This window comes from Lactuca serriola, chromosome 7 (assembly GCF_051521515.1).
Source record: "Lactuca serriola cultivar US96UC23 chromosome 7, Lser_US96UC23_V15, whole genome shotgun sequence".
In the NCBI taxonomy this organism is placed as follows: Eukaryota; Viridiplantae; Streptophyta; class Magnoliopsida; order Asterales; family Asteraceae; genus Lactuca; species Lactuca serriola.
In genome coordinates, this window is record NC_136414.1 from 23,669,048 (window position 1) to 23,695,983 (window position 26,936).

General features: G+C 32.8%; 1 protein-coding gene across 2 annotated transcripts in view; it reads left to right on the forward strand.

Annotated features, from left to right (window-relative positions):
- Positions 1 to 3,074: 3,074 nt before the first annotated feature.
- Positions 3,075 to 26,936, forward strand: part of LOC145063320 (gibberellin 2-beta-dioxygenase 8-like) — a 29,710-nt gene continuing 5,848 nt past the window's right edge. The window contains exons 1-2 of one of the 2 annotated variants that reach the window (XM_079010910.1): positions 3,075 to 3,144; positions 15,985 to 16,466. In XM_079010910.1, the coding sequence (XP_078867036.1) occupies positions 15,994 to 16,466 (473 nt within the window). In that variant the 5' untranslated portion in view covers positions 3,075 to 3,144; positions 15,985 to 15,993. Of the gene's footprint in view, positions 3,145 to 6,678; positions 6,760 to 15,984; positions 16,467 to 26,936 lie in introns of those variants that run through there. The other variant, XM_079010911.1, reaches the window with a different exon arrangement.

Below are 26,936 nucleotides of genomic sequence, written 5' to 3' on the forward strand. Positions count from 1 at the left end.
AGATACGCCCGAAGATGCATCCGAATCCCTCAAACCAAGGCTTTGATACCAACTTGTAACAACGTAAATTTCAAAACAAAATTTTCATTTTTCATCAACCATGTTCATATAAAAATATTCTCAAATATTTCCAACAATGGTTTTTTTAAACATAACATATCCCAAGATCATAAAAATCAAACTCTCTCTCTAGTGTGTACGAATCACGCCGGCGCCTTTCCACGGTCCTCGCTAGTACCTGAAACACATAACACAATAACTGTAAGCATAAATGCTTAGTGAGTTCCCCAAAATACCGCATACAACACATACGCCACTTGAGGCTATAATACGACCCTTCGGTCGATGTGTCTCAGCGGGACCCTCCAGTCCCGTAGCTCTTTGGACCCTCTGGTCCGGTCATAGCTAGTTGGACCCTCCGGCCCGGTCTGTATCGTTGGACCCTCCGGTCCGGTTTATAACATCGTACAACATACATATAACATATAGCACATAATCTCATAAATAACACGTAGGACCCTCTGGTCAACATATAATACCACTCTAGGTACGTATAGTGAGAAGACTCACCTCATGTGTCTCGGTAAGTCTCTGACTCGGTAGAAATATGATCTAGCCTCCGCCTAATCACATAAAGTAAATACTCTCATAAATATAACTATACTCAAACCTTTCTTAACACCCTCAGAAGGGTAAAAGACCATTTTACCCCTCTCTTGGCTTAAAGGCCTCACTGTTGACCAAACCCTAAAAGTCAACAAAAGTCAACGGTCAAACTTTGACCCGACTCGTCGAGTGCACTTGGGCGACTCGGCGAGTCTACACGTGTCCACTAACTCTTTAGTCCCGCTTGGCACGTAGAGTTCCTTCCCTTGCTCGACGAGTCACACCTGGCATGAATCGCGGGGCCACCCCGACTCAACTCGCCGAGTCTCAAGAACAACTCGGCGAGTTCCGCCTTGAACTCCAGTCCTCTAATTCCCCCCTGACTCACTAAGTCATCCCCAACTCGGCAAGTCTACACACTGAGTGTTTTACGGGAAACACTAACCCTACTCGCCGAGTCTGATCTATGGACTCGGCGAGTTCATGCCATGCACAAACTCCATAGACCTCCTGAGGTTACATCTGTTCCTTTAATCCATAGATCTGACCTTCCCAAGCATGATAATCACGAAAAGTTCAGACCTTGACACTCAAATAGCATCTAGATGGTCTTACTTGGTGATTAGTCCTAAAATAACATCCTAAGTTCATGACTCCCAAAATAACTCCAAAAAGCCCCAAGGGTTAAGGTCTCTGGACCTCTTTGAGTCCAGATCCAAAGCATGAACTCGAGAAGGGACCAATTGCTCCACAATCCATCCTCTAAAGGGGGTTAGAGAACCCTAACTCTAGGAAATCAACACTACAACTGAAGAAGGTCCGAAAAATACCTCAAGATGAAGTCTATGAGCTCTGAAATCACCAGAATCACACCTCCTTCAGCCTCCTCTTGCCTTGGTTTCCTCCTTCTTGCAATTTCACTAACAAAATGATCACAAATGGCCTCTCCTTCCTCACAAACGCTCTAGATCTCTTAGGGTTTCTCTCTGGGGTTTGGTAGCCGCAAATGACGGCCCTAAGGGTCTTTAAATAGGTCCCAAACCCAGGAAATTAGGGTTTCATTAAACAGCGTGGACTCGCCAAGTCCACTCATGAACTCGCCGAGTCCGGCTATGAACCCGGATACGAATCCGCGACCATACTCGGTGAGTTTAAACACCAACTCGCCGAGTCCCCTCACAACTTCCAAAAATAAAGGAATAAAATATTATACCTGGAAATCCGGATGTTACAGTTGCGGTTCCTTAGACCGTCTTCGAATTTTGCGGCTCAAAAGTCAAGTATATTTAAACCTTACAAATTTTGTAACTCATTTTTTACACTTAAACTTTCGGATTCTCTCTGATGGCTGAAGAATGAAACAATGTTTTAAGTAACGTTTTATTTAGCTTTTTATCAAGTATACTCTTATTTACTAGTTATATGTAAGTTTTTGGTCGTTTATTACGAAAATCGGAAAAATTAGTTAATATAAAGTATGAAACTGAGGATGACATTGCCATTTGTAGTGGGACAAGTTGGTAATGCACAGATTATACATTACAGACTTTTACCACCACATATGGCAATGTTATATTCGATTTTGTTCTTAATATTATCTGATTTTTTTCAATTTTCTTGTTGTTATGTGTTGTCCCTAAAGATGTACTAGTAGCTTGTAAGATTTTAGGTTATAATACAATAGTAACTTAGATTGGATTTAAAAAATAGAAAAAACCTAGGCCATAAAACCGAAGTTGAGATGAGAGGAAACCGTAGATAACCAAATGTCAACCGTGATTTTGTCATCTTAGAAATGAAAAAAAAAATTATTGAGTTGAATGAAATCGAAGATGAGGCCACAAAACTGCAACCCTGTAGACGAAATCGAAGGTGTGTTTGTTTGGATTTGACGAAATCCAAGGACGGAGCTTCTATAGGGTCAGGAGGGGTTGTGCCCACCCCCCCCCCCCCCTGTTTTTTTTTATAACTAGCCCATAACTATTAAATTTTTTACATATTAGGCCTAAAACTAAAAAATTTGACTTTGGCCCTTTCTGTTCTTCAATTTTATACATATTTTATTTTCGACACCTCCAAATCAACACTTCAAGCTCCGTCACAGACGAAATCAAAGTTGAATACACGAAACCACAAATAAGTCTCCCTCGTCTACAGTTTTTATGACTAATTCGTGATAACTCCTAAATTTTTTTACTATTTTATAAAAAAATTCAATAAAAAATTAAGCTAAATTTATAATTTTTTTTTTTTTGAATATATAAATGTGCTACTAAAACAATAAAAAAAAACACTTTATTATGATATAACTAAAAGAAACGTGGTCACGTTTTAAACCTAGCCCTTAATTTTAGAGTACAATAACTTCCAATCATTTATTGACTTTTAATTTTGACTTGGGAAAGCTTTCCCTATAAAATCTAACAAAACCTTCCAAGCATTTTTATATCTCATTACTTTTTTTTTCTCTCTCTCTCTCACAATGCTTTGTACTGCGGTTTTTGCATAATTATTATATATCCTGAAGATTTGGAAAAGGTATGTCAGTTTTTAAACTAATTCCATGTTTAAAATTGTTTTTTTATTATGTTAATGGCATCAATTATCGAATTTGTTATCAGAATTTTAATTTAAATCGGTAAATCTTGTCTACGTTAAGCTATTTTTAATTATGTTTATGTCTCATAATTTGAACATTCAATTTAAAAATAATAATAATAATAATAATAACAACATCGCTAGACTACAAGCAATTTAATAAGCTTGTTGCGAGATAATAACCATTGTTTGTCATTTTACAACAATTGATGTTTTAAAATGTTGTATTATACAACTCTATAATACATAAATTGTTGTGTATGACAAAAAACTGTTGTGTACGAATCACTTCTTTTTCTTTTAACATCAATTTCGCTTTTATGTTTATTATATTTATTTTGCATTTGTGTCGTAATCGTTATTGACTTGCTTCAGTAATTAAACTACATCACATTATAAATTATGAGTAGTTTTATTCCTTGTTTGGAGTCAAGATTAGATAACTATCGGATATGGAAAATGGGTGGGTTGATAACGTTTAGAAATGGATTGGCCATAGCATCAATAATTTTATGAGTGTATTACATGGTGAATTGATACAAACACTTAGTCACTTTGTTGTTTGTTTTATAAAATTTGCTAATAATTAATGTAAAATGAATCCACAAAATGCAATAATACTATAATCGTATTTACAAAAGTATTTTTATCTTTTAATAAGTTGAGAGATCAAGTCTCATACATGGACAAACATATAGATTATAAGTATGATTTAGAAAGTATATGTATTACCTGTTCTTAAAAAATTATAACCATATTTTAAAAATATCATATCTTCAACAAATATTATTAAACGAACACTCGTTTCATAAAATGAATTTCCTATAATAAGTCAGTTTTTCTAATCATATATTTTCACAAATTGAAGTCATCTAATATGCTAATGTCGATTAGGATAAATAAATAAATAAATAAATAAATAAAATTCAAAAAAGGAATTGGATACTATACATAAAACTATTTTAATTTATCAAAAAAAAATTATTTGATATACATTTTGCAAAGCTAATTAATTATGTTTTATGATAATATTCAAAAAGTTGTTATTCAGAATAATGTATTGTCCATTTTGTTTATTTTAGTAATTAACTTGGTATTAAAAATAAATAACAAGTATAAATAATTATTTTCACTTTTCACGTCAGAGATGGGTTAAAATAGGAAAATAGGCCATTGTTATTAATTTTTCTATGTTTATTTTCTATTTAATGTTGATAAAGTTTACTAACAAATAATGATATTTGTATGTATAGAGTTTTATTAATGTTCTTTTATACAGAACTCTTTGAATTTAGATAAATAACTAATTTCGTTAATATTTAGCATCAGATAACAAATAAAATGAACATTTATTTAATAATTCATATAAATTCAAATTGTATATTTATAATTAAATAGTCATATAAAATTAAATAATTCCAAAATAACATGATTTTTAACTTATATGGATGCTTACAAATATTACATTATAATAATCGATAGTTGCATGTCGATGAGAATTGATATTTATTCCTTTCTGTCTCTGCATTTAGCTTCTTGCCCAGATTAAGAATATTAAATTGTTGAAATCAATGAAGAAATGTGGATTGAAATCAGCTATATATATATATATATATATATATATATATATATATATATATATATATATATATATATATATATATATATATATATATTTTGGAAATGGTTATATGGAAACAAAAAAAACCTAAAAATCATAAAAATGCATAAAAAAAATACTTAGAGATTACAAAACTTTTTTTTTAGTTTATACATGAAAAAATCGCTGAAAAAAAAATTAAAAAATCGATTTTTTTTTGTTTTATTTTTCAAAAAAATTTTCAACGAATTTGAAGAAAAAAACTACGTTTTTTTTCATTTATAAAGTCAAAAAAAAGTTTTGTGATTTCTAATTATTATTTTATGAATTTTTATGATTTTTAGGGTTTTTGTTTTGTATAGAACCTAAACCTAAACCTATATATATATATATATATATATATATATATATATATATATATATATATATATATATATATATATATATATATGAATGAGTTTATTCTCCCATTGACAAGTGACATAATATTACAAATCTTTATTAATATTATATGTCACCCGTCATGTTATATGTCAACCTATTAATTATCTATTTTAAATTTAAAATTTTAGATTCCCACTTTAATTAGATTTCATTAAATTAGCAATTTATTCTTCATTTTAAATTTCAAATTTTAAATTTCACACTCTAATTACATTGAATTATTTAACATTAGAATAATAAATAAAATAAAATGAATATATATATATATATATATATATATATATATATATATATATATATTATAAGGTGATATAATTTCATGTATTTATTTAAATCAACAATTATAATTTTATATAACAAAAAATATATCTATTATTTAATAATTTATTTAAAATGTTTTATTTGAAATAATTGATTAATAATTTTAAGTTTTTACTATTAAAGTTTAATTAATTTTATAACTGTGGATCTCACGAGTTATAAACTAATATATATATATATATATATATATATATATATATATATATATATTGTTTAGTTCATGTGAGACGGCCTAATTTTATAAGAGTGAGACCGTGAGACCAATTTTTTCTAATGAAATATTCTAATACTCCAGTGTTCATAAAAATTATATATGTGTAATATTCTAATATTTTAAAATAATAATTTTAACATATTTTACATTGAAACATTCTAAAACATATAATGTTTGAATATATTACAAATTCTATTTTTACGAACAATAGAATATCATAATATTTCAATCAAAAAAATTTGGTCTTACGATCTCACAAAATTATGTCCGTCTCAAATGAACTATTATATATATATATATATATATATATATATATATATATATATATATATATATATATATATATATATATATATATATATATATATATATATATATATATATATATATATATATATATATATAGCTTATGAAATTATACTTTTTTATCTTATCATTCATTGTATTTTCAAGATATTTCAAATTCAAATATAATACACCATATAAATTATTTATTTCGTTAACAATTATTATATCTTAAATTGTATAAACACCAAACTCAATTACAAAATAAATAATTTATTTTATACCCTTGCTAAAACAATCACAAAAGCATATACAAATATATTATATTATAAAGCGACGGTGATAGTATTAATGAATTATTAATGAATTTTCATTTTACTTAAAATTGAATTTCTTATTTACTTTCCTTAATTCAAGTTTTCAAACTTTTAGTAACAATTAATGAATTATTTATACATAGTTGATTTGTAGAAAAAGCTTTATAACTCATACTTCTTAAAATTCAACATATAACTAATATGTTTTATAATATAATATAAGATATAAAATAATAATTGATTATTATGTTAAACCTTATAACGATTGTTATTTCTTTTCTGAGTTGTTCAAGAAGATCGAAAAAAAAAAGAAGTTGCATACCATGGTGACAGAAGAAACAAATTGATATTGATACCAATAATCGAATATAAATGTAAGTTTTTGTTTTTTAATATTTGAACCATATATATATATATATATATATATATATATATATATATATATATATATATATATATATAAAGTAAGGTAAAGCATGTATTTTTATACAAGAATATGTAATTTTAATGTAAAAATACAGTTTAAATGTAAATAAACATATGAAAATATGTTTTAAATATAATAAAAAATATATATTAACTGGCACGACATTTGTAATTGAATCATTGGTAATTAATGGTTGATATGGAACCTGTTAATTGCTAACTGAGCGATTGGTAATTAAATCGGTCATATACATTTTAGTTAGAGTAAATTACTAAAATTGTCCATGTGGTTTGGTCAAAATTGCACGTTTGGTCCCTAACTTTTTTTTGCACTAGGATCGTCCCTGTGGTTTGATTTTGTTGCATTCTTCGTCTCTATGGTTTGGTAAAAATTGCATGTTTGGTCCCTAACTTTATGTATGTAAGGGACGAAAAATTCAACAAAATCAAAGCACAGGGACGAAAAACGCAAAAAAAATGAAACCACAGGGATGATCCGAGTGCAAAAAAAAAAGTTAGGGACCAAACATGCAATTTTGACCAAACCACAAGAACGATTTCAATAATTTACTCTTTTAGTTATGTTTTTATCAATATAACTTACATTTTCATTGTTATTTTCTACTTTTCATTGTTAGTCGATTAATCTATTTATGATATGTAGCTGTACATTATTCAAATTCAATGACAAATTGTAATATTTAACCTAAAAAATCATATTTCATGTAGTATATGTCGTGTGACTGTATTATTATTATTATTATTATTATTATTATTATTATTATTATTATTATTGTTAGTTTTCTCTTTTTTTATTTGTTTTTTATGCTAGAAAAAGAGGTTAGCGAATATCAATTATAACTTAGATATTTCAAGGATCGTCTGTGAAAACATTTTCAAAAATTTGTTATTTCGACCATAATTCATGAACTAACATGTAACCATATTTAGGATAGTTCAACAAAAATTAATTCGGATTTCATGCAAACTTTGAAATTCAGAACAACATAATACTTTTATTTGATGTTCTTTAAGAGAAGATTTTTGCATAGTAATATTAAGTGAAGAATAAGTATATTTGCAAGAACCAAAAACCATGAATATATATATATATATATATATATATATATATATATATATATATATATATATATATATATAATCACGAACTCTTAGTAATTAAAACAACCCCCAGAACCTCATGTTTCCGGCATCAAATTAGTTTATTTTGAGTGTGCACTTTGTACCTCCAATCTCATATTAAACTTGTGTATCTAATGAAAAATATGATTATAATACAATTAATACATATTTATACATAACATGATGGTTTAAATATAAAAAAACCTTGTATTTATATAAAAATAATTATGATTTTTCTATGTAAAAAAAGTATTTATACGATTTCAAATGTCATATATATATATATATATATATATATATATATATATATATATATATATATATATATATATATATATATATATATATAACACGATTTCAAATAGGAAACTGTCAACATTGAACGATATTGGAAAAAATGATATTCAAAGTGGAAAAAATGAAGTATCAAAATTGAAAAAATAAAATAAAACTTAATGTCAAAATTGAAGATAGTGACATTGTAATATCTTATGTGGTACATTTTTTCAATTTTTACGTGTCATCATATCAACTCAAGACCATATAATTAGATAGTGACATATCATGATGTCACGTCATCAAAGATTGACATGTCAGTATGTCATATCAGCCGGTAACTAGGTTAACTGATCAAGTGGCCAATATTTTAAAATATTAAAAGCTTAGAGGGTGTTTGGGATTATTTTTCAAAAATAATTTTTAAACTTTTAGCTTTTCCAAAAAGGTAAAAGCCTGAAAAGGTGTTTGATAATTCTAAAAGTCTTTTGAGAATGACTTTTTGGCATGAAGAAAAATGAGTGATTTTAAAAGCTAGAAATTATGATTTTTTGTGACTTTTGGCTTTTTAGCCTTTGCTCCCTCAAAAGATAATCCAGATACATTTTAAAACCTTCTTTTGCAAAAAGCTACAAGGCAAAAAAATCTTTTTGTTGAAAAGGACTTTTTAGGCTAAATTGAAATAAAAATGATTTACGCAATGTCAAAACTGGATTTTTGTGAAATCATGGTGACTTTTGAGCAAATTTTTCTTTTATATAATTAAATCCAATAAGTATTTTGTATATTAAGTACATTACATTAAAAAACATATTTAAAATTTACTATTGAACTTACTAGTTACTAACCAAAAGTAGGATCTTAAATATTGTTAGATGATTTCTAATTTGTTTAAATAATTAAAATGCATATTGTTAAATTTACTTATATTAATAACTTATGATAAAAAAAAACTATTATAAATATATTTATTTAAGTAAAGTTACTACTTTAATAGTTTTAAAGTAGTAAGAGAACTGTAAATTCAACAAACTGTTGATTAACAATTTGACGGGAAGTTTATTTATTAAACAAATGGCTGAAAATAAAAATTATTCAGTTTAGTTAAACGAATTAACACAAAAAATGTTCTTGGTTGTTAATTCATGTTTATAAACATTTATTCATATTCGTTCGTTTGAGTTTGTTTATGTTCAATATTTATATTTCATTAAGTATTATAAACCCTACGAGAGTTAAAATAAAACTTCTAAAAGCTTAAGTTTTAAAACTTTTGGATCCGAAGAAAATATTAAAACGTCACCGTAAATTACAATCAAATTTTAAAATTAATTTTAAATGTGTAATTATATTTTTATGTTCTTTCGAATATAATTGTTAATGTTCACTAACATAAACAATATAATTTTTCGAATATAATTGTTAATGTTCACTAACATAAACAATATAATTTATTAAAGAAACAAAGGTTAACAAAAAAAAAAAAAAAAAAAAAACTCATGTAGATTTATATTTGTATTCGACTTATGTGGTTGGGTTGTCACTTTCTTAGGGTTTTTTTTTTGAACAACATATCAATAGATCAAATAGTCACTTAAAGAAGCTTCGATTTATAAGCATTAAATGATCAAAATCACTTTTTGAATTAATTATAACTTTATGATATCATATTTGAATAGACAAAGCAAATCATATATAAAAAGGAATTTCACTTTTTAATTTTAGTTTTTTTTTTAATATATAATACTTCTTCCGTTCCAAAATTATAGTACATCTTTCCGTTTTGATTTTTCCTAAAATAATAGTCCACTTTTAAAAATAAATAATATTTTTACCAAAATACCCTCTCATTATTACTTAACCAACTAAGTTACTGATAATTAATGTTGTCATTTTATTGTATAAAGTTACTGGTAATTAATGTTTATTTAATCTGTTTGTTTTTTGTTTGTGGAGAATAATTTAGGGACGGAGGGAGTATATGAGATAACGATTAAAGTTTTTTTTTTTTTTTTTTTTTTTTTTTTTGTGGACAATAATTTCACTTTTTTGTCTGTGGACATTTCCATATGTTAACAATTGTGAAAATTTAGGTAGCATGCAAAAAAGTTTTTTTTTTCAAAATTTTGCATGTACATAAGTGCGAAAATTTAGGTAGACTGTGTTTTACAATTTTTTGTTTAATATTTTTACATGTCACCTTATGACGGGAAGAACTCAAATGGTATAATAATTTTTATGAAGTTTGTATACGAATATTATGCACTTGTTTCTTATATAATTTTCACTAAGGAGCCTAATTTAAAGATAAAAATATATGATTTTTCGACATCTAAATTGCGAGTGTAATATGTCTATTGATGACACTAGTTACAAAATAACAAATAAAAAACAGGTCAAACAAATTCTACTATGAAATTTATGAATGATAAAAATTAGGTTTTGTTTCATACTTTTCAAAGAGTGATCTATTTTGGAGCTAAAATAGTATATAACATCCGAACATTCAAATATGGAGTGTAATATGTCTATGGAAAAAATGGAAAAACTTATTTGGGTTTTTTTTTAACACTTTATTTGTACCGATTGTCATCCATAGACATATTAGACTCTCAAATTAGATGTATGGACGTCATACATTTTTAATTTCAAAATAGGTTTTCCGACAAAAATGATGAAAAATAACATCATAATAATCATTTACGACTTAACTTCTCTTGATCACAATGGTGACCTGTAAAAATCTCAGGAAAAAAACATTTTTGTAGCCCACCTAGATTTTTGGAGGTGTTGAGCTATGGAAATATAAAAAGAATTCGCAACCACTATGACTTTTACAAATAGAGTATGTGAAAATTATGGCTATTTTGTGGGAAAAATCTTTAAAAGGCTAATATGTTTATTTCATATATATATATATATATATATATATATATATATATATATATATATATATATATATATATATATATATATATATATATATATACTTAAAAAGAAAACATTTTTTCTTTCACATCTTCACCACATTCATTTAAAACTCTCATGACTTTTCAATTTCTTTCTGATAATGATTATAAATTGGTTAATAAGGTTAAATAAATATTAAACCTAAAGTGTAATCATATATAAACTAAATTTTAATATTAAAAGAATATTTTTACTTCTACTTATTAAGTTATATTTTTTAACTTTTATCATATTATACTTAATTTATTAGTTTTAATATATTGTTGGATGTAAACCATTAACATTTTAAAGCTACAACCTTTGAACAATTTGTATAAAATACTTAAATATTAATTCAAATATAACATTACAGAGTCAACTTAAATATAAATTTTACTTGAACTTTAACAACCTAAAGAATATTTTGTAAATAGTTAAAAGTGATAAACTATAGAGTATTTCTAATAATGATTATAAGTTGGTTAATAAGATTAAATAAATATCAAATCTAATATGTAATCATAAATAAACTAAATTTAAATATTAAAATAATATATTTTACTTCTATTTATAAAGTTATGTCTTTACCTTTTAGCATATGATACTTAATTTATTATATTTAATATGTTGTTGTATCTTGTATGTAAGTCATTATCAGCTTAAAGCTACAACTTTTGAACAGTTTGGACAAATACTTGAACTGTTAATTTAAATATAACATTAATATAGTGTCAACTTAAATATAAATTTCATTCTAGTTAAAAACCTCAAAGAGTATTTTGTGAATAGTTCAAAATGATAAATTGTAGTGCTAAATGCAAAAAGTAGATTATAATCTCAATTTAACTAAAATATTTCCTAAAGATATTTTTATAATCGTTAAAAGTTTTCAAGTAAGTAGCTTAAAATAACTTACAATAACAATAGTTAAAAATAACTATATATAAATGATTATATTGTTACGTTTAAAATAAAAAACAATGTTTGATGTTTTAAATAATTATAATGATAATAATTAAAACGTTAAGCAAATAAATTTTAAAAAATTAATTAACAATAAGAACAACTGTAAATAACATTAAACCATATATTATATTTAGTTTTATTCATGAGTAATTCACGGGTAGAAGTCATTCAAACGATTAAAATTATGTAGTTATAATAGATGTACATATTATCATATAATTTAAAATAATCAATATATTATATCAATTTAACATACGAATCATTATATCAAATTTAACAATGTTATTGTTATATTTAAAAAAAACATATATTTATAAAGATTTCAATTATATAGGTGTTTCTGTGCAACGCGCACGCATTCGTCTGGTGTGTGTGTGTGTGTGTATATATATATATATATATATATATATATATATATATAGAGAGAGAGAGAGAGAGAGATAGTGAAATGCTATTTTGAGAAATAATATTTATATGTGAATTTGAGAAGGTTTTTTTTATCGAAATCTTTTCGCTCCAAATATCACCGCATGACGTTAATCTCCTCGTCTAGCTCATTTGAAACTAAAAAAATGATATAAAAACTATTTTTGTTTTTGTAATGTTCATATGTGCACATTTTCAAATGCTTATGTACACATTAAAATATGTTGGATTTGTATATGTGTACATTCAAATGTAATTGTAGGGTTCTAAGATCACATTATTCAAAAATGTGTTGGATCGTAATACGATTGTTCTCGATATGAGATCGAATATGGGATCATAAGAATAAGATCTGATCCTACAACAATAGAAATTTTAAATTCGATGGTCCTGAATTTTTACCTATTAAATTATAAGGTTTTTAATATTGACTTTGGAATTTACCAAAAAGGACTAAAGAACACTCTGATTTCTTTCTTGTTCAGTAGTTTAACACTTCACAAGTGTGATAAATCAAACTATCACACCTTCAAAAATAGTTGATAGAATTTGAGAAATTACCTTACAATTTTATTGATTTCTTCATTTAGTGGTTCAATATCAACAAAAGGTATGTCCCTTTTCTTTTTCCTTTCCATATTTTTGTAACTTAATATTATTTTTCTTGTTCTTGTGACTAAAATTGTATATTTATATCATCATCTAATACATAGAACTCCCGAATGATTATATGTTAGCAGAAAATAAGACAATGACTCAAAATGACATACATGTAGGGATGTCAACGGGGGCAAATGGGACGGGGAGTGCATCCCCCACCCCCGCGTCCGAAATTTCCACGTTCTTCCATCCCCGCCCTCGCCCCCAAAATGTCCAACCTTCCTACCCCCGCCCTTGAATCCCCCTTATTACCCCTGCCCCCGCCCCCGTTCCCCCGCTCCCGATTGATTTTGGGATGCATTTTTTGGGCTAAAAGAAGTTGTTGTTTGGGCTAAAAGGAAGCTACTATTTAGGTAACAAATAATTATTTATAGCATAATTTTACATGTTAAAAATAAAAAAGTTATGTCATCTTAAAAACATTATACTAACAACATAAAAACATGTTTTTTTTATTGAATTATGAAAGCTCAAAATCATGTTATTGTTTATTATATTTATATAACTAATATATATAAATATATGTATAATTTATTAACGGGGTCCCCATGGGGGTTTCGGAACGAGATTGCTGACCCCCGCCACCGGCCCCGAAATTAAAACGGAGGTTAACCTTGTCCCCACTCATGATTTTTTTTAATAAATACCCCCAAACAAGAAATAGCCCCTATGGAAACGGGGTCCCACATGACTTTTTGACAACTCTACATACATGTAGGCATAAATTCCTATATTTTAAAAAAAAATCAAGAAAATTAAATTTGGTTCCTAAATATATGTAGTCTTCAAAGCACAAACAAACAATCCCATATAGAAATAGAAAATAAGATGGTACCAACAAAATACACTTTTACTACCAATTTTTATGACTTTTAGTGGTATGCTTTTTATTTAAGTTGTAAACGAACCCAATGAACACAAACAAGAATTTGTTTATGTTCGTTCATTTAAGTTAGTCAAACAAATAAATGAACAAGAACGGATAAACGAATACGTTTTCTTGTTCATGTTCATTCGTTTTTCAAATTACATTGTTCATGACTTTATTTGACCTAATATGATTGTGTTGAGTGTATAATGTTGTCAACATGTGTTATAACTAATGCTATAAACATTTTATAAATTTTGAATGGTAACTGATTAATGAAAGTGTATTTCTCATGTTCTAAATTTAAAATTATGTTATTTTGGTAGGATCTTAAGATCCTAATCTTGACTATATATATATATATATATATATATATATATATATATATATATATATATATATATATATATATATTAACTATATTATAAAGCATATTTCACAAATCTTGAAATTTAAGAGGTATATAATTTAAAGCTTGATATACAAACAAATGAAGCATAGACAAACAAGTAATATTTTTATGGAATGTTGAAATCACCATTAATTTTTACCAAATTTGGATAGAGTGAATTGAGTAATTGATTATGAAATTTAAATTTGTCAACAAAATATCAATTTGTTTATCTTTTCGTTGATGTCAAAAATTAAGATTTTGTAATTTGTTTTCTAAAATGTTTGGTTGCGCGAGAATTGGTAAATTGAATTCTATTGTGTATTATCAAATTTTGGGAAGGCTACTTATATCACAATGAATTGCTAAGTCGTAAATTAAAAATTAAACCTCCAATTAAGATGTCATTTAGAAAAGTTGATAAATATAAACTTTGTTGAAATTAGGAAGCAGTTAAGTTTTCATTGGTTAATATTGCTTAAAAATAAAATTGTTGTTAAGTTTTCATTAATCAATATTGCTCGAAATAATGTCATTGAAAGGGAAACGATATCTTTTCAACACCATGTACGATTGATATTTTTTTCTATCTAGCATTGTTTAGAAAGAACGATTGATATTTTTGTGTTACAACATTACCGTTAAATGTATATTACAATAAATATTAATTTTTAAATTATTTTTCTATTTTATGGTTATATAGTTTTACTAAGATCATACTTTCTTCCCTATTTCTCACATCTCACCGTTACCTCTTTTAGATTAGAAGTAGTGATGGTGAGCGAGGCGGTTTAGGAAGAGAAGAGGCAGGGGAAGGTCATTTAGGAAGAGAATAGGTTAATAGAGGTGGTTTCGGATGAGGGGAAGGGTAGAGACGAACATATCTGAAAAAAGAAAAATGGTCATGATTTGATGGTTCAGCGGTGGTGAGGTGGTTCCAAGGGTAGTCTAATGATCAATATGGTAGGTCTCTTATACGATGATAAGATGAGAGAAGTGGTAGAGAAAAAATTAGAGAGAAATAAAAGATATTTATAAGATAGGTGGGTGGGTAGAGGATAAGCGGAGTGAAGTTTTTTAACTGTTGTTTTATTTATATAAATATTATTGTATGATTTAAATTAAAAGATAAAGTGACCTAGATTTGTTCTCACGTTCTTAAATTTGATAATTATTCTTATTTGATATATATATATATATATATATATATATATATATATATATATATATATATATATATATATATATATATATATATATATATATATATATATATATATATATATAAAAGCTAAGAAATCAAATAGGAGTTTTGTCGTCCAAATTCTATGTATTGTTTGGAAAAAAAAAGTCAAAATTCACTTCAACAAAATCTAACTAAAAAAATAAATACATTCACCATAGTTTACTATAACATGATGTGGTTGTCCTTCCACTTCTATGCAATCAAGGGTTTAATTAACAACTCAATATAATTTCCAATTTTTTTTTCAGACCATACAAATGGAACCTTTTGATCCACCCTTCCAAGAATTTTACAAGAAATTATTTGATGATAATTTCTTCAATGGACCATGCCCTGGAGACCATGAAATAGAATTTTCCCACAATGCCAAAGAGTGCAAGTTTGAGCTGCCATTAATCGATCTAAGCCACTTGAACATATATGGCTTCAAGCGTGAGGATTGCAAACAAGAAATTGCTAAAGCTGCGCAAGAATGGGGTTTTTTCCAAGTAGTTAATCACGGAGTTTCGCAGGAAATTCTGGAAAAGTTGATGAGTGAACAGGTGAAAGCATTCAAGAAACCGTTTCAGGTGAAGGTTAATGGCCTCCCTGAGCTAAATTTTCCTACAGGAAGTTACCGATGGGGGACACCCTCAGCAAATTGTCTCCAACAGTTGGCTTGGTCGGAATCATTTCATGTTCCATTGACTGATCTCTTAACAATAGGTGCATGTGCTGCCACTGACTTTAGGTAAAATTCACCAATTTATTTAGTTCAAAAAGTATTGATTTGTTTGCATGCGTCTCCAATTTGAACTCTTATCATAACTCTTATAACATTTTTACCAGTTGTTCCTAAGGTCCCTTATATGTCCCTAAACCATCAAAGCATAGTTGAAAAGTATTTGTTTCACATTCTCAACCAATTAAGACAATATACTTATCCATTTTGTTATTTCCTTCTGAATCACCTCAAGATTCAAAAGTATATAACTTCTAAATTGTAACGACCCAAAAATCAAGGGTAAAAATTTCATTTTTAAATGTAGCTAAAGCATTGATACCATTTATTTAAAACATTTCGAATCATCATTAAGTAAAATATATATCAGAGTTTATCCCAAAATCATTCTTTGCGGAAATCATAGGTGTGTGCACTGCGATCAATCCGAGTCCTTCTTTTTCCAAATCGATGATACCTGAAACTATAAACAAAACTATAAGCACACAGCTTAGTGATTTCCCCATGGCATACCCCACACAATCCTCATAACCATATAGTCCATATCAGCTATAACAACACATAAATCGTAAAAATCGCATAAGCATGCATATACACATATAAAGATGCCATGGAAACCCTACAAGGTCTTATTCACATACTCACATAAATCATATCAACTACACCAGCCATGCACATAAACATATAGGGAAGCCCTGGAAACCCTCCAGGGTCTTACACCGGGTGTCATGGGAACCCCCACATGGTCTTAGCCTAATGTCTCATGAACCCCCCGAGGTCTTTGACCTAGGATGCCAAGGAAACCCTCCAAGGTCTTACACCTAAGTGCCCCAAGAACCCCCCGAGATCTTCCATGCAAGTATCACAAAGACCACTAGCATATCACGTACCACATAATCAATTAGCATACCACATAATCACTAGCATACTCCCTATCACATAACCAACTAACATGCCACATAATACAGCTTCAACTAGTGTATCACATATTATAAAATGGGCCGACATTGGTGCCTTAGACCCATTGGTATGGTGAGGAGACTCACCTGACACTCTTGAAGTCCCGCGGATGCAACTCCAGCTGCTGGTTGACAGATTCCCAAACTGACAACATCAAACAATACCCAACTAATATTTGGGTCCAATGCATAACCACAACTCTATACTTGGGGTAAAAGACTACTTTACCCTAACTTAGCTTCATTCAGCACAGGGCCCAATCCAAAGGCCCAAAAGTCAAACCATGGACCAAAGCCAAACATATGGCCCAATTTTCCAAATTGGGCCCAAACCTTTACATGGTCTCACTTTAAGGCCCAACCATTTATCTTAGTCCAACATTTGACATTATAATGGCCCAATATCATATAATCATTAAGTCCCAAACTATGGCCCATCTATGGCCCAATTTTCCAAATTAGGCCCAAACCCTCATATGGGCCTTACCTTAAGACCATCAACATATTCTAGTTCATATAATTATTCTTGGATAGCCCATTAATAATCCAATCACCAAAGCCCAACAGAAAGGCCCAAATCAAGGCCTAAGTGAAATTAGGGTTTTCACATAAGATGATGATTAGGGTTAATTTTTCTTTCTTAACCCATTAAGGACTTAATCCATTAAGTCCCACATAGCCTTGGGTTAATTTGCAATGCTTATTAATTAATATTTTAAGTTCATTAAATAATTCCGTTGCGGTCCCGACAAGTCCCAAATTAGGGTTTCATGGCATTAGGGTTTTCCAAACCATAATTAGGGTTTCCAACCCATCTTAGCCTAATAGGCCCAATAGCTAATCCTTCGACCATTTAGGGTTCATTAGGCCCGTTATGATTTCACTAAGCCCATTAGGGTTTCAAGCATCCTAATCAAATCAAACATGGCAAGGAAGCACACACCGCCACCCGACACGACGGTCGGTGGCAACAAGAGGCGGCAGCCACCACCCTATGGTGGTGGTTTGAGATTTCTACTATTATTCGGCACCATTTACAATATACAACTCGATAACACACACACTAATATAAACACACACACACACACAACCACCTAGTGGTGGCCGGCGGTAGCACATGGCAGCAGCCACCACCTCACGGTGGTGGCGGTGGCTTTTTCGGCTATACAAAACACCTACAACACATCTTAACACCAAAAGATTGGATGAAGCTAAGACATACATGTATTGCACACACCATGCGTCACCTAACAACAGTGGTTGGCGGCAGCTTGATGCCGGAATTCCGGAGGGCGGCGGACGGTGGTTGTCGTCGACGAACACGGCAGCAACAACAATTAACGGCGGTGGTTGGAATGGTCGGGTGTGGCTGTGAACGACGATAGAAAAGAACGAAGAAGAAGGAATGATGGTAGCGGCTTCAACCGAGGGTAGCGGCTCCTCCATGGCTCGTTTCCCTGGCAAGGAAGGTAACGGTGATCTGCGGCGAGCGCGTAATCTGGCAGCAGCAACCACAACGGCATGGCGATTGTGACTCGTCCCTCTTCACGACCGACTGCACAATGCCTCTGTTGTTCTTCATCTTCATCCGTAACGACAAAGGCGACGACAACACTTGGCTCGGCAGCTAACGACCTCGATACGGTGGTGGCGACGCCGGAACATAGGAGAAGGGAAGGTGGCGACTGGGAAAGGGAAGGTATAAGGAGGGTGGTGGCTGGTGATACCTTCTAGGGTTGGGTTTATGCAACGACTAAATACCCGGCACCCTAAGCTAATTTACGATAATGTCACAAATGGTCCCTCTCCATACAAATCTTTTCAAAACAGATCTCATATTTACCCAATACACCCCTATTCTTGTAACTCTTTTCATAATCAATCCAACAATTACCAAATAGCTCCCCCCCTCTACAATTTATTTTCAATTAAATTCCATAATTTACCCTTCAGCCCTTAGTTTTCCAAAATCTTTTCAAATTAAGTCCCAAAAGTTACCATATAGCCCTTGCCTTCATAAATATTTACAAAACTAATCCTGAACTGACACCTTGCTACATAATTATTGATTATAAAATTGTTACCTTTGGCTCCCGAAAACCAACACCTTGCTACATAATTATTGATTTTAGGGCTATTATACAATAAGTAATTAATTAATTTATTTATTAAATAAACGGGGTGTTACAACTCTCCCCCACTTAAATTAGATTTTATCATCGAAATCATTCCTTATCATTACTTACACGCTCAACAATTCTAGTAACGCGGTCACCATCTTGGGCACACCCTAGTCTTCCCAGGGTAGCCGTAACCAATCTTCGCAAAGCCCTAAAATCCACATATGAACGAATTTCTTGCAACGGAATCATGTCTACTTTATTTGAAATCTAGAGTCTCGAGGTGGCCAGACTCCCTGACAAACCGTTCATACTGTATTAGTATCGTTGAACCCAGCCCGATTATCCTTCAACTGACTACTCGACTTCTGATAACTCAAGATCCCCACTATAAAACAGGGTCACAGACCCAATCATCCTTGCAGATCCCTCATACTTGGCTAAGGCTCAGCTAATGCCGCTATGAGTGACTTGTCACTTCGCATTCAACTAGCTATTCCGTTCGTATATGTAACCTAAAACACCACTACTAATACTGCCCAGTCTTTGAAATTGTCTGAAACAACATGCTGCTACATGACTGATTTCCAAAATCGACCGAGGCCTTCCTGGTCTCAATTTGTTCGACAATAATCTGAAATACCAGGTTCCAACCCGATTATGGAGCCAAAAGGCTCACACATAGTTGATCCATGCAACTTCTGAGCGAAATCCTGCTCTGGAACTAGTTGCCACCAATTATCATGCCGTTGTGGCTCTAACAACCTCCCGATCCAACCGATCGGGTCCATGCATCAAATCCTGACGTCACCAAATCCAAGGCTAAAAGTGATTGCTACCCGACCAATGGTAGTCTAATATCCCATTGGCCTTACGCAGTCCATTGATTCCCTGACCTCATAACCGTAGTGGCGTTCCTACAGCCTCATCATTGGCTCAATCAGGTCTAATCCATCTGGGAAATTCCTGATGGGTTTTGAGCATTCTAACACTTCCTGAGTGTACATGCAACCCTAATAACCTTGAATCTATGTTTTCTCTATATACATGCAAATTTCTTTTTCAAGGTTATTTCCTAACTAGCATGGCATGGGGATTACATAAAACATAAAACTAGTGGAAATACATACCTTGTTGTTGCTTGGATTCCTTCAAGACTTTGTGAGCCTAGCACCCCAAATGTTGTGCCTCAAATACTTCACACAACACCACAAAACTTGGAATAACTTAAGAGAATACTTCTTACACCTGAAAATCGGTTATGCCCTCTCTAGAAACACTCTAGTGCCGATTTTGCATGCTATAGGGTTTCTTTTATAGTGTGTCATAATTAGGAGTTACAAATGTAAACCCTAATTGTCATGACTCTTCATTTCTCATGACCCATGGGTTTGTAACTCCCATGGACTATCCATGGAGCTCCATATGGTTATAATCAAACCCATAAACCAAGGATCATTAATCCACCATAAAAGAATTGATGATTGTCATAATCAACCCTATATATTTAATTAGCCTCACTTTGATCACCAAATTAATACTTGATCAATACTAATTAAATAATACTATTATTAATATATTAGAACTTATAATATATTAATAATCATAAGTGCCTTATTCTCTCATATAGTCTATCCAAGTATTGCAATGCCATGCAACCCAAATGGACCATGATGGGTCGGGTCAAGTACATACCAAATAAAGTTATGGACTTAGACACTATATCCAACATTTCCGAAATCCAACCCGTAGATTTCCATATCCTCACTGCTACACCCGAACCGGTAGGTACTACTCTTCCTTCTGCGTCCTATCAACGCACTCATGATATCTACCAACCAAGTGAAGGTTGTGGCTACACCCACAAACTTACATCACTTTAGCACTATCTACTAACCCTATGAATGCTACGGCTGCACCCGTAGACTTACAACACTTCCAACATTATCTACTGCTAGTGAATGCTACAGCTACCCCCACAGTCTTACAACACTTTCCATACTACCTGATCGCTAGTGAATGCTACGACTACCCCTACAGTCTTACAACACTTTCCATATAGGTCAAACACGCACTCGACCTAACACTCAACTAGACTTGAGTCCTATCTGGAACTCTAACCTGGTTTCTGAAACATGTTATCTGATGCCAAGGAAAAGTGTGACCCAAACGTTGGAACATTTTTCTAAACTCCCAACTCACCCAATCCTCAATCTAAACGACTACTCGACCGCCTTCCTCCCTGACGGGGATGTGAAACTCATCCTAGTCTCACACCTATTTCTGCTCTTGAGTACCTGATCGATTCTCCCCCACTTAGCTTCGGCTCTTCACAGCTTGTGAGATTTGAAGGATCACCAGTCCTTCTTGCTTTCCAGTAATTTGATGATGACAATTTGTGCTTACCAATGCTGGTGATCAATCACCAGTTAAACCCTAAAATCGCCCATCCTCTGAAATCTTGAAGAGTACTCTTGAAATCTGGTCTAGTCTGACACCTCAATCCATATACCATGCTAATAACTGGAGGCCTTAATCTTCACCCTAGCTAACGAATCCTCGTTCCTACTTCAAATCTTGCAACACCACTGAACACAACCTATGCAAAAGTACATTTCTCTTGAGCATCCAATGTCCGAACACTTATACATCTAACACCCGCAACTGACTCCACTATCTTCATGCTACCAGTCCTTCCCTAGCAATGGTAGTGCCTTGAACTCCAAAGTTCTTCCGTAGACAGCTAACGACCATACCTAACAATGACAGAACTATTGAACTCTAACTTCCTTGGAGAATTATTGCTTTAACTCTAACGATATCATCTTAACACTACTCCTATATAGATCCTGACAAAATACGGAATGATAACGGTACACACGGAACCCACTTCGAAAAATACATCCCTTTGTACATTCATCAAGGACTTTTCGGCATGCAAAATGGCATATTACAATCCTTGATAACCCAAGTAATAGCAGAGAACCGACCCGAGATCTAACTTATCCCCGCTCACTCATAATTCTGAGGCGATTCAGGTTCCCAATTTTTCTTACTTTCTAATAGTCCACTGCCAACAATCTGGAGGAATCCTGATCACCTTCTGCTGACATGATCAACCCCGCTACCCTGTAGCAACCTAAACCCTTGGAGCGACAAACTCCCTTGTGCACTTTCCCGTATGTTCTGCACTGACTCCGGCCCTGCTGGCCTTTCACCCAATGATCAGAAGTCATGGGTCTCTTTCCGGGACCCTCTACTATACGCACCTAGCGCGAACCTCTCTTCTCAAGGTGCTTCAACTCGATCTCGCATCTGCAACCTCTTGGAAATCATATCCTTCAGGGTCTGACTCCCTGTCACGCTCACTAACTCACTTGCCAATGGCTAAGCTTCAACAACTGGAATTCTGGAACATCCTCTGTCCCTAAACCGGGTCACAAACTTCTCCCCAAACCTTCTCAGATTCTCCAAGACTCTCACCGATTCGAGTATGGATCATGTGCTTTCAGTAGTATGGGCCCAATACTACCTTCCACACCTATCCATACTTTCCTCGACAATCCTCTCAAATCCTCCAAGTCACTTCCTCAAAATGATGCACCCAAGTCCTAATGCTCACTACTAACCTGTTGAATCATATCCTAGGATTTTCTAGATTCCCGACCTCGCCATGCCATCAGCTGCTAAAGAACTCCCCATGATGCCAGCCATCCACCTCCCAGATATAGTCATATCCACTTAGTAGCTGACTCTCATCACTCAAGAGTTCCACAAAACACAAAGCAAACAGCATTCATGCAGTAGTACTCCGATCCAAAGAACTATCATAGAACATTCCGTCCACATGTCGCGACTCGCGTTGTCCACATCCATCCATCCTCACTGTCGGCTGCCTTATGCATGCAAATTATACACATAACAGGATCTAATAGATTGTCGAATAATAGACTCTACCCTAGGACCACAACCAAACAAGGAACAGGAAATAAGGCCAAATCTATTATTCTAAGGCTATGAGATCCTAACCGTGTACAATTTTAAAAGCATACACGTAGCAGTTACGAATACCAATAATCATTCTCATTCTAGCACGGCATAAAATATTCCCAAGGCTACAAGCATCACATATCAGGCCAATCTATTGTTGACTACTCAACACTAGCATGCAAGTCTACCAGCTCATGCAACATATAAAGGCATCTCCCCTAGCCCTAACTAGCTTGCGATTCTCGGATTCATTAATCAATTCATAATAGATAACATACATGGGTATTATGGGGAAACTTACTTGAGCTCGGTTGATTGCATGCACCACACCCTTTCTTGTCTTATAAATTCTTTACTTAAAAACATTTTTCTTTTGAAAACTTTACAGATCCTCAGTTTGAGTTCAGACTCACCCGAAAGTATGTCCGAATCCCTCAAACCAAGGCTCTGATACCAACTTGTAATGACCAAAAAATCAAGGGTAAAAATTTCATTTTTAAATGTAGCTAAAGCATTGATACCATTTATTTCAAACATTTCAAATCATCATTAAGTAAAATATTTATCAGAGTTTATCCCAAAATCATTCTTTGCAGAAATCATAGGCGTGTGCATTGCGATCAATTCGAGCCCTTCTTTTCCAAATCGATGATACCTGAAACCATAAACAAAACTATAAGCACGAAGCTTATTGAGTTCCCCAGGGCATACCCACACAATCCACATAACCATATAGTCCATATCAGCTATAACAACACATAAACCGTAAAAATCGCATAAGCATGCATATACACATATAAAGATGCCATGGAAACCCTCCAAGGTCTTATTCACATACTCACGTAAATCATATCAACTACACCAGCCATGCACATAAACATATAGGGAATCCCTGGAAACCCTCCAGGGTCTTACACCGGGTGCCATGGGAACCCCTACATGGTCTTAGCCCAATGCCTTAGGAACCCCCCGAGGTTTTTGATCTATGATGCTAAGGAAACCCTCCAACGTCTTACACCTAAGTGTCTCGGGAACCCCCGAGGTATTGACCTAGGATGCCAAGGAAACCCTCCAAGGTCTTACAACTAAGTGCCCCGGGAACCCCCCGAGGTCTTCCATGCAAGTATCACAAAGACCACTAGCATATCACGTACCACATAATCAATTAGCATACCACATAATCACAAAGCATACTCCCTATCACATAACCAGCTAACATGCCACATAATACAACTTAAACTAGTGTATCACATATTATAAAATGGGCCGACATTGGTGCCGTAGACCCATTGGTATGGTGAGGAGACTCACCTGGCACTGATGAAGTCATGCGGATGCAACTCCAGCTGCTGATTGACAAATTCCCGAATTGCCAACATCAAACAATACCCAATTAATATTTGGGTCCCAATGCATAACCACAACTCCATACTTGGGGTAAAAGACTACTTTACCCTAACTTAGCTTTATTCAGTCCAAGGCCAAATCCAAAGGCCTAAAAGTCAAACCATGGACCAAAGCCTATATGGCCCAATTTTCTAAATTGGGCCCAAATCTTTACATGGTCTCACTCTAAGGCCCAACCATTTATTTCAGTCCAACATTTGACATTCTAATGGCCCAATATCATATAATCATTAAGGCCCAAACTATGGCCCATCTATGGCCTAATTTTCCAAATTAGGCCCAAACCCTCATATGGGCCTTACCCTAAGCCCATCAACATATTGTAATTCATATAATTATTCTTGGATGGCCCATTAATAATCCAATAACCAAAGCCCAATGGAAAGGCCCAACTCAAGGCCCAAGTGAAATTAGGGTTTTCACATAAGATAATGATTAGGGTTAAGTTTTCCTTCTTAACCCATTAAGGACTTAATCCATTAAGTCCCACACGACCTCAGGTTAATTTGCAATGATTATTAATTAATATTTTAAGTTCATTAAATAATTCCGTTGCGGTCCCGATAAGGCCCAAATTAGGGTTTTCCAAACCCTAATTAGGGTTTCCAACCCATCTTAGCCTAATAGGCCTAATAGCTAGGCCCTTTGACCAATTAGGGTTCATTAGGCCCGTTATGATTTCACTAAGCCCATTAGGGCTTCATTGGGCCCATTAGGGTTTCAAGCATCCTAATAGAATCAAACATGGCAAGGCAAAGCACACCGCCACCTGACACGACGGACGCTGGCAGCAGGAGGCGGCAGCTACCACCTTACGGTGGTGGTTTGAGATTTCTACTATTATTTGGCACTATTTACAATATACCACTCGATAAAACACACACACACACACTAATATAAACACACACACAACCACCTAGTGGTGGCCGGCGGTAGCACATGGCGGCAGCCACCACCTCACGATGGTGGCAGTGGCTTTTCCATCTAGACAAAACACCTATAGCACCAAACGATTGGTTGAAGTAAAGACACACATGTATTGTACACACCATGCGTCACCTAACAACAGTGGTTGGCGGCAGCTTGATGGCGGAATTTCGGAGGTCGACAGACGGTGGTTGTCGTCGACGAACATGGCAACGGCAGCTGTTAATGGCGGTGGTTGAAACCAAACTGGAAAAAGTCGGGTGTGGCTGTGAAAGACGACATAAAAGAACGAAGAAGAAGGAATGGTGGCATCGGCTTCAACCGAGGGTAGCGACTCCTCCATGGCTCGTTTCCCCAGCTAGGAAGGTAATAGTGATCAACGGTGAGTGCGTAATCCAGCAGCAACAACCACGGCGGCATGGCGACTGTGACTCGACCCTCTCCACGACCGACTGCACAACGCCTCCGCTGGTATTCATCTTCATTTGCAACGAAAAAGGCGACAACAACACTCGACTCAGCGGCTAGCGACCTCGATACGGTGGTGGCGACGCCGGAACATAGGAGAAGGGAAGGTGGCGGCTGGGAAAGGGAAGCTATAAGGAGGGTGGCGGCTGGTGATACCCTCTAGGGTTAGGGTTATGCAACGACCAAATACCCGACACCCTAAGCTAATTCACCATAATGTCACAAATGGTACCTCTCGATACAAATCTTTTCAAAACAGATCTCATATTTACCCAATACACTCCTATTCTTGTAACTCTTTTCATAATCAATCCAACAGTTACCTAATAGCCCCCCCCCCCCCCTACAATTTATTTTCAATTAGAGTCCATAATTTACCCTTCAGCCCTTAGTTTTCCAAAATCTTTTCAAATTAAGTCCCAGAAGTTACCATATAGCCCCTGCCTTCATAAATATTTACAAAACTAATCCGGAACTGACACTTTTAACCCCCGACTTCTAAAATTGTTACCTTTAGCTCCCGAAAACCAACACCTTGCTACATAATTATTGATTTTAGGGCTATTATACAATAAGTAATTAATTAATTAATTTATTAAATAAACGGG